We start from the raw sequence: 9,789 nt of genomic DNA on the forward strand, positions 1-9,789 counted from the left end.
GGCGGCGGGCGTGCCGACGTTCAGTGACGTCACAATGGGCGGAGCGTCCCAGGCGTCCCTCCGCCGCTCCAGCGCGATCGGCAGTCGGCGTTTGGGACTCGGTGTGTGCGGTCGCTGAGTCTTCGCTCCTGTGCGGCTGTCACAGTCGGTCCTTTCCCAGACTGGGACAGGGTGCGCGCCCGAGTGTGTGTGTGAAGGGGACTCAGGACAGAGGGTTCCCCGCACTGCTTTGGTTTTTTTGGGGGCTTTTGTTCGCTAGCTGTTCTCACTGGGGAGCGGGGTAACTGGGCGAGTGCTGCGTGTTTTTCTTCTGAAATATTCTTTTTTTCCTTCCGCCCGGGGCCGCCAGGGTTGCTTCCCGGTCCCCAGTAACTGCCCTCGCCACTTGGCCTCCCCTGCCCCGGTCCCCAGGCCCCCCCGCCCCGGTCCCCGCACCTGCCTCGCTATGAACGGGCTCGGCGACCTACCCATTTTCATAAAAGATATTAAGCCCGGACAGAAAAACTTAAATATCGTCTTTATTGTGCTGGAGATAGGTAAGTGGGGTCCGCAGCGCGCCCCACCGCGCCCCGGCGCGCCCGGGTCCTGGGCGGCTCCCCTCCCCCGTCCCTCCCCACCCACGTGGCCCGGCCATCCCACCTTCCAGTTGCGGAGGCGTGGGACGCACGGCTGGACGCCCCCCTCCTCTAACGCACCCCTCCTCTCGGTTTCTCACTCTTCGCAGGACGCGTGACCAAAACCAAAGACGGCCATGAAGTGAGATCTTGCAAAGTGGCAGATAAAACGGGCAGCATCACTATTTCCGTGTGGGATGAAATCGGAGGCCTTATACAGCCCGGGGATATTATCCGGTTGACCCGAGGGTAGGTGTGCACCGAAGGGGGAGGAGTGTGAGTGCAGCCTGGGCTGGGCCGGGAACCCCCTTCCTCCCCCAGTGCCAAGTTCTGAAGTTCCGTGCCTTCTGAGGCCACCCAAGTTCTGCAGTTCTATGACTTCTGGGGCCGTTGAAGAAGTTCTGAGTTGTTTGGCAGTGCTGGAGTGCTGCACAGTTTGGGGACAGTATCAGGCACCAGATCCACCCCTCTCACAGTTAACAAATCATGTGTTTAAATACCCTTGTGGGAGTCAAGTCTTTAATAGATTGATATGGTCCATAGTTTCTCTTTAATAAGTCGTTTAATTGAGGGTGCTTAGTTCTTTTCCATTTCCTTTTTAATGACTTTAGAACCTGCCAGTGTTTTATTCGTACTTGCATTATTTAGATTATGTGCACGTGGATGTAAACTTGCAGAATTTAGCATTTTCGGCGAGTGTCAAATTTATGCTGAGAAAAAGTTACGGCTACCTGGAAGGCTCATTTCTTGAAAATGATTTCTTGTTTCCTGTTACACGTGCACTGTCACCACAACGAATGACACCCAGAAAATGTTTGGCAGAAGGACACCAGTGGTACCTGCCCATCTAAAAGATTTAATTGGCAGATTAACAGCTTTATGAAATAATTAGCGCTTTTGTTTGATAGACTGATATAAGAAATTTCCCAAATTATAGGAAAAGATCAAGAAGAGATCTTGAGTATAGAATCCGAAAGTTTCTTTGATCAATAGGATCATCATTTATTCATCATAACTATGGGAAAAGTGGGTGGAGCTGATGCTGGTCTGAGAATCTGAGGTGCCTGGCTGGAGGAGCTCACAGCTGGCTGATGCTATCTCACAGGCCTTACCACAGTCAGGAAGTGAAGCAGAGAGTCAGCAAAGCAGGAAATGACAGTCAGGACTTAGACATTTTATTTTCATACACTGAGTCATTATGACAGTAATTATGTCTCTTAAACTTCCACATCTTTAACTTACACAAAAGAGAGTTTCCACCCAGGTGGGTGTGGTGAGGATTAGCATAATTGAAATTTTCTTTTTCCCAGAATTATCTTTTCCCCAGAGATCTGGTGATTAAAAGTATTTGACGCTCTATGCTGGGCATGGTGGTGCACGCCTATAATCCCAGCACTTGGGAGACTGAGGCAGGACTACTGAAAGTGCAGAACCAGCCTGGGCTACAAAGTGAGTTCAAGGTCAGCCTGAACTGCATAATAAAGTCCTGTCTCAAAAACACAAATGCGCGCGCACACACACATATTTATATTTATCACACACTAAAAAATCTCCTTTCAAATATTTCATATTCTGTAGTATTTCCATTTAAAGATTTGTCAAAAAACTGATCCTAGTAGCTATAGTATTTGAAGAGTACAGATAGAAAGGATCACAACTTTTTAAAAATTCAAAACGGAAGCAGCTGTTTACCACTTCCCTGTAGCTTTGGGAAGTAAATACACCTCCATATTTCAGCAGCTACTTCTGTAAAATGGAAATAAGTGTACCTTACTTAGAAGAACACACCACTTTTAGATTCTGGCTAAATAAGAAAAGTAGCTTTGAAAACAGGCATACCCAACATCTAAGTGATGGTTAATTTGGAATATTGGCGTGTTTGTAGCTCCTTCAAAACTGATCTCAGCAGTCCTTAATTGACAGTTAAATGTCTGAGTTGTAATTGTTCGAATATTTTTCCCAAAATGTGCATTAATATTTAGTGAGGTGAAATGTTAATGTACTTGTTTTCTAAGTAACTTTGTGTAACTTGAGATTAGTGAATAGCATCTTTAATAACCCTCACTAACAAGAGAACTACAAATGTAAAACTAGTGAATTTTAAACTAACCTATGTTAAAAGGCTAACTAACGCTGTCTTTGGTTGTTACTTAGCTATGTGATTTTAAGTCATCAAGTTACCGTGGTGGTTACAGAAAAACCACTGAAAACCAAACCTTAGGCTGATTTTATAACACTGACTTTCAGAGTAAACAGTTATTCAGCCTGGTTGGTATTGAAAGTTGCCAAGTTGGAAAGGCAGGTGGATGAAGGGTGGCTCCCAATTTTTTTAGCAGTTTGCTTGAATTCTACCAAATTTGCAGTACCCTGCAGAGGCATAAGGAAAACTGTTACATTGATATCAGTCTAGGCCATGCAGAGTGTAAGAGTAATTACTAAGGTACTGATTTTCTATATCCTGTGGCTGAAAAACTTAACATAACTTCATACATTTCTGCAGTTAAAAGCTCTTTTGTTAATTGACTGAAGATGTCACCCGTTTATAACAGTACATGTATGCTTTGTTATTTTCTAGGGTTATAGCTTAGATAGTGGTGTCATGATTTGGCAGTGGAGTTTTCTTAGCAAGTGAATCAAAGCTGGATGTATTACATTTGATTTACCGTAGTAAACAGCTTCACTTCCGGTTCACAGCACTGTAGCCTGGAGTTTGACTCCCCTCCAGGAAACTCGTATTTCTTTCCTCTAGGTACGCGTCCATGTGGAAAGGGTGCCTGACTCTTTATACTGGGAGAGGTGGCGAACTTCAGAAGATTGGGGAGTAAGTATTAAAATGTATTCCCTATCATGGAGTAAGTCGCAGTTAATGTCTGCAGGATATGGGTAGGTACAAGCTATAAACTGCTTCCTTGGCCTTTTTTTTTTCTTTTTTTGATATCTATACAGTTTGACGGCTTTGTCTTCTGAGTGGGTACTAGTTGAGCAGCTATCAGTACCACTTCCTGTGGCTTGTAATGTCAGTTTTTCCTGGCAAAGAGCAGTAAGGAGCAGCAGTTGGCACCATGCTGGTAGGACCATTTCTGTAGGTGTTAGGGACATGCACCTTTCCGGTGATACCTGGAGTAGAGTCTCCCAGTGGTTAATCAGAATAGAAAGCAGGCATAAGTTTTGGGCCATAGAATCAAATTTTCTTTTTCTTTGTGCATGAGTGAGTTTGTACTCTGTGAAGAGGACTTGCGGCCATGAAAACTGAAGTCCTCTGTTTATTCGCAGGCTAGGTGTGGTGCAGGCAGCCGCAATGCGAGCTTCCATACACTGCTACCCTGCTAAGATCTCCACCCTGGCCTGGAGGAGCCATCCTCGCTAGGGGTGTAAAGGTAACTCCCCTCCATGTAGTCTAGACCTTTGGTGTCAGCTGTGGGCCAGGCCATTGGTGAATGAATGCCTGTCACACAAAGAGGATATTTAGAGAGAGAAGCTACAAATGGCACCAGTGTAATGGGGGAGAGAGACTTGCTCTAAGGGAGTTTTTACTAATAACTTTGCAAGCTTTAAAGATCAGAAACTGATCCAGCATATTGTTCTCATTAGACGGAAACTCAAGGTTTTTACATAGAGTATTGTTATTGGAGTTGTGTGCTGAAAAGATCTTAGGTCTTTCTGACTAAGCCTGTCCTGACCTTGTGTACACCAGGGTTTACATGATGGAGGTCAGTAACATCGCAGGAGGTCCCTCAGTTCCTAATGACTGCTCTTTGTCAGGGTCAGTTAAGGATTTCCCCAAACTGGTCCCAGTTTCTTATTGGTGGGGTGAAGCCCTAAGGAAATGCCTCCCGAAAATGTGGTACACATCCTGTCAGCAGCCTTTGTACGAAGCTGCAGGATAAGGTGGTGGTATCGTGATAGCCAGTGGTCTGCCAGTGTCACCAGAGCCTGCTCTTAACCTTGGATGATTATCTTTGCAGATGCACAGTGCTGGGTCCCGAGGGACAGGACGAGCGTGTGAGTGGTCAGTGTACGTCCATCACACTGCTGGAGACACCTGTCTGGAGCCCTGCGAGGTTCCCTGGCATCAGCCTGTGTGGAGAAACAGACAAAGACGTGTTACTCAGTCCTTGATCTCTGACATGATTTATATTCTGCAGGACTAAAAAGAAATTCAAATACAAAATAGAACATATTAAGTGTCATAGTCAAATATTGGATTTTTTATGGATATAATTATTTAGAAAGTATTTGTTATGAATAATGTTCATTAGCAGGTGAAACTATGTTCATTCTTTCATGACCTAAATTATTTCCATAAGGCAGGGATGTTATCTATAGAAAGGTTGATTGACTTCAGAAGTCATTTTATTTGTCCTTTATTTTCTTTCAGGTTTTGTATGGTTTACTCAGAAGTGCCAAATTTCAGTGAGCCCAACCCAGATTATCGAGGACAGCCGAGCAAAGGGGTAACTAACCAAGATGTGCAGCATGTTTTTAGGATCAGGCAGATTTGACCAAATATTTTGATTCTGTGATTAGACTGACCCTGCGGTGTCCTGTATAGTGAAGGCAATTATCAGAGGAGTCTTTAGTATACATATGTCTGAGAGTCTGTAGGTGCTGTGTTATGCCATGGTTACACAGGTTATGGGGCATACAGTACTTTGTGTCACACACAGCAGTGTTAGGAAATAGAAGCTCTCACAGGAGCTGGGGAAGGTTGGGAAACAACCCTGACTCACTCAACAGCTGGTTAGACTCAGATTTTTAAGAGAAAATTTGTTAAAAACAAATTTTCATATTACAAGAAGATAAAGTAATAGTAATACAAGTTTTATAACCATATAAAGCTTCATGTGGTGAACTTAATCTTTTTTTTTTTAGGCCCACAATGAACAGAAGACAAATTCCATGAATAGTAATGCGGGTACAGGTACCTTTGGACCAGTGGGTAAGATTTTTAATTTTGCATGTTTGTGAATCAAAGTGTAGAAATTAAAGGAGTTATGAAAGACCTAGAGGAAATCAGGTGGTGTACACATCTGTAATCCCAACTACTCAAGAAACTGAGGTGGGAGGGTCACTTAAGCCACTGAGTTAGAGACCAGCCTGAGCTGTACAGCATCTCAAAAAAAAAAAAAAAGAAAAAATTCAAAGAGGAAAAAACAGTGACTGTAGGTAGAAAGCAGTCCTAAGGCTGAGCTATTAGAAAGTAGAATCCAGGTAAACTGATTCTAGAAGGCAGGTATACATGCAAACCAGTTTATGGATATTAAGCATTCTGTATTTAATATTTGGGTCAATTTCTGGGAATTCACAAGGTCTGAGTTTTGGTGGTCTCTGTGAAGAGGTGAAATACTATTTTTTTCTTAATAAAATTTCTATAATCTAGTGATTCTCAGTGATTGGTACACTGAGACTCTGTGTTCAGAATAATCCATCTGGAGAGTAATAATGAATTAATACCTTAAGTTGCGTGTATTATCAGCTGTGACTGACATTTTTGGTGGCCCAGTGACATGGTTTGGCATAGTTGATACCACATTGTGGGAAACTGCCTGGAAAGGGTGAGGTTTACATTGTGTGTTTGGAAACAGTAATTTGATTTCAGCAATGTTAGCAGTTAACATTTTTTGCCTTTTTTTTTCCTTTTTAAAACTTTTACAGGCAGCACACTGCCTGTAATCTATTTTTCCCTTCTCCAGCATCTATTTTTCCCTTCTCCATCTCCAATTTTTTTGCCCATTTTTGGTTTTTTTTCTCTGTCAATAACAGCATCAAGTTGATATATGTAGTAGCAATACATTTGTAAAGACCTTTTTAGCATAAAAATGTGTTTTTCCCCTAATACCCATCAGTATTAATAATATATGCTGGAACTTCTAACTGGTGTACTTCTGCTGCTTCTCATAACAGTGATGGTGTTTTGTATTCTCTTGTAGGCAATGGTGTTCAAGCTGGCTCTGAATCCAGGAGATACCAGCTGTCATATGCCAGTAGAAGCAATGGCCGGGGACCTGCCAGTCCGCAACTGCCAGCGGCAGCTAATAATCAAACAGTCACAACCACAATAAGTAGTGGCAGGGATCCTCGGAGAGCCTTTAAGAGATGACCTATGCCAGACAGTCACATGTAGTTTTTAAACTACGTTCCCTACTTGAACACTTACTGCACTTTTATTTATTGTTAACTGTGAAAAGACGTCTGTTCTTTGTTGGTTTCCTTTTAGATGTTTATTTGTGTGGTTGGATTTTATAGCAAGTGTTAAGCTGCTCAGTCTCCTAGTGAAGAATGGGAACACTCAGAAGAGTAGGGGCATTTATTTTTTGAGCAAAATATTACTAAATATTCTCTCTAAAAATCCTGCACCCATTTCTAGGGTGGAGTTACTTAAGACGCCAGCTTTATAGCCTCTATGAGTCTGTCTTCTGTATAAGTTTTGTAACATTTGACAGTTAGACTTAGTGGAGATGTTCTTGTGTTTTAAGTCCAGATATTGCCGGCTAAAGCAATAACCACCAAAAGATAGAAACAAAAACCAGAAACTCAGTCATTGCTAGTTGCAGTTTCTGAGTGTGTGTGACTCCAGGTGTCACTGACTTTACTGAGTGACTGTCATTTAGACTTTCCAAGGACCGAATCATCTTGAATTCTTGTCTCATTACCAAGAAACAGATTCTTTGTCACAATTATGGAACAGAATGTGATCTGTACTGTAACCAGTCATTTTTAGAAGAAAGCCAGGGTTCCTTTAATGTTCCTTACTTAGCATTATAGATTACACTGAAGGGAACTTACAAACTGAGGCCTTGAGTATTTTCAAGATTACCATGTTGAAGTATAGTTGGAGTACACATAAAATGACAATCAGCACTGTTCTAATTATAAAAAATAATTGTGGTAGATAGACATTATCATGAAGATAATTCAAGTTGAACTCATGTAGTAATACTCAGTCTCAAGTCACAAATCTTAAGTATGGATAGGTCCCCAGCCTGAAATGAAAATCCTTGGCACCTCCTGTAAGTGGGGCGCCTGTGTGCTGTTGGTCTTGAACATAGTTTGATTTTGCAAAAGTTAAATGACTCAAATGATTACAGCTTTATTCAGAAATGTTGCAGTTTATGTGTCATCAGTGGTACCACTTCTACTTTTTATTGTAGGATGGATAACTTGCAAGCTTTTCCTTTGTTAGAATTCATGTTTTTACGTATTACCTCTTGAATAAAACTTGTGTTCATGTTAACAGATCTCCCAGGGGTTTGCTCTTTCAGCGTCTTAGAATGAGAGCCCAGTACATCTGACTGCTCTGTTAGGACAGCTTCAGCGTGGCAGTGACTTAGCGCTGAGTTCTCTTCCCACCTGTGTAGTTTTCTTCCCACCTCAGGTCATAAAATGATTTTAAGTCAATCTCGTTTGGATTTCCATAGCATTTGAATACAGAGGTTTGCCAGACTTTGGGGGGGGGGTCTGATTCAGTGTATCTTACAGCTACTTAGGTGCTCCTGTGTTAGGCACTGTGGGAAGAGTGTGAAGGGATAAACGGAATAATAGGAGCTTTACAGGGTTTATCTGTGAACTGTAGTTCTGAGTTTTTGTATTAAGGGGAAGAAGTTTTTTGTTCATACATTAATGATTACAGTTAATTTGGCTTTGTTACATTTCAGAATACCTCAAAGCTACTGAAGGATCAAAATAGATGTTTTTCAGATTACATGCATTTTGAATAAAAAGCTACAAATTACCTCATTGTTAAACTAGAGTGAGAGGCACCACCATATTTAGTAGTCATTTGTGGGGAACATAGTGTGGAAGGTGACTGAAAGAATTTTGCAGTGTGGAAATACTAACGGACTGCTGAGCTGCCAGTCCTGACACCTTCTCGCCTCATCCTGGTAACGTGATGCCTGAAAGTTACTAGGCTTGGAAGTTATCTATACCTCAGCTTTTGCAGCAATGGGAGGAAGAATGCTGCTTCTGGAGCTGTGTAGGACCTCTGAGTAAGTAATCAGAATGATTTCTGGTAATAATAAGCAGTCACACATCATCTAAGATAAATGAGAGCAAGAAAAAGATTCGCAACTTTTTTTTCTTTTTTTGGTACCAGGAATCGAACTGAGGACCTTGTGCTTGCCAGGCAGGCGCTGTGCTGCTGAGCTATATCCCCGGCCTCCTAACAAAAAGAATTTGGTGTGGAAGGACCATCCTCCTTTAACACACGGAGATTAACTCATTACTTTTGTGATTGACACTTGCCTTAATAATTTAACCCTGTTCTGTGGTTTATTATTAACAAGTTTCTTTTTTCTTAAGGGAAGCCTCCAAAACCAAAGCCGAGTGAGTTGCAGTTGGTAAAGTTGCCTTACCGGCCTGCTTGGACAGCACTCATCAAGAAGTTAAGAGGAAGAAAGTTTCCACCTTCATCCCCGGCGCTTTCAGCTGGCGACCTTGAAATAAATGTAAACAGTGTCCAGTGAAACAAAAAACACGTACAGCAATGCACTCTGCAAGAGCTGGGCCCCATTCTGAAGGGCACCAAAGCCTGAGCACAGCTGGCTCTCTGGCTCTGGGCAGGCCCTTGACGTGTCCCGTATTGGAGTGGGAAGCTGAAACCCAGACAGCACGGAACCGAAGGTGTCAGGGTGCTTTCTCACCATGTTTAAACACCTGGGGGTTCCTATTTTGCCTCTTTCCTATAGCCTCTGAATTCAAGGACAGCCTTGATTTGAGCATATTCCTGATACACATTCTGATCCTTGTCATTTTGTACCATTTTAAATGAATGTTTAGTTGCTTGGTTGAGTGATGCCAAAGTGATGCTGCAGAGACCAAGCAAATGTGAGCGGAGCGAGCTATAGTTTCTGTATGAAAACTGAAGGTGAGGGAGGCGCTTGGCAGCCCTGACATGTTTTCCCAGGAGGCGCGCACAGCTCTATGCTGATGCAGACGCCAGTTTACATACCGTACAGGGATCTTCCAGCCAGCTTGGGTACTAACGTGACTTCCCTTTTCTGATGCCGTGAATATGATGGCTGTTTGTTCCGAGACAGTTTGGGCTGCAGGTGACTCTTGATTTCTTTGATGCAACTGGAGTTTTCAGGGACAAATGCGATGTCAGCAGAGCACCTCCCAGTGCAGCACACGCTGTCCCTGGCTTTAACCCTGAGATTCCTTACTACTGCTAGTT

At 42.7% G+C, this 9,789-nt stretch overlaps 1 protein-coding gene across 3 annotated transcripts; it reads left to right on the plus strand.

Annotated features, from left to right (window-relative positions):
• Window positions 1-16: 16 nt before the first annotated feature.
• Nabp1 (nucleic acid binding protein 1) lies at window positions 17-7,848 on the plus strand. Of its 3 annotated transcripts, XM_063259464.1 has the most exons (7): window positions 56-171; window positions 350-536; window positions 725-863; window positions 3,340-3,435; window positions 4,993-5,068; window positions 5,487-5,553; window positions 6,545-7,848. In XM_063259464.1, the coding sequence occupies exons 2-7, from the start codon at window positions 446-448 to the stop codon at window positions 6,712-6,714; spliced, it is 639 nt and encodes a 212-aa protein (XP_063115534.1). In that variant the 5' UTR covers window positions 56-171; window positions 350-445; the 3' UTR covers window positions 6,715-7,848. The 3 variants fall into 3 exon arrangements, with proteins under 3 accessions (XP_063115537.1, XP_063115534.1, XP_063115536.1); XM_063259467.1 differs by lacking the exon at window positions 350-536 and having other exon boundaries at window positions 17-171; XM_063259466.1 differs by having other exon boundaries at window positions 72-536; window positions 3,364-3,435.
• The last annotated feature ends 1,941 nt before the right edge of the window (window positions 7,849-9,789 follow it).

This window comes from Cavia porcellus, unplaced genomic scaffold (assembly GCF_034190915.1).
Source record: "Cavia porcellus strain 051 isolate PalLab524CR breed Dunkin Hartley unplaced genomic scaffold, mCavPor4.1 scaffold_12, whole genome shotgun sequence".
NCBI classification, from domain to species: Eukaryota; Metazoa; Chordata; class Mammalia; order Rodentia; family Caviidae; genus Cavia; species Cavia porcellus.

Bases quoted from the DNA above. Each gene is read 5' to 3' on its own strand.
- Nabp1 (XM_063259464.1), top strand. From the start codon at position 446: ATGAACGGGCTCGGCGACCTACCCATTTTCATAAAAGATATTAAGCCC. The intron at 864-3,339 runs GTAGGTGTGCAC...ACTCCCCTCCAG, and splicing joins ATTATCCGGTTGACCCGAGG to GAAACTCGTATTTCTTTCCT. The intron at 5,554-6,544 runs GTAAGATTTTTA...ATTCTCTTGTAG, and splicing joins AGGTACCTTTGGACCAGTGG to GCAATGGTGTTCAAGCTGGC.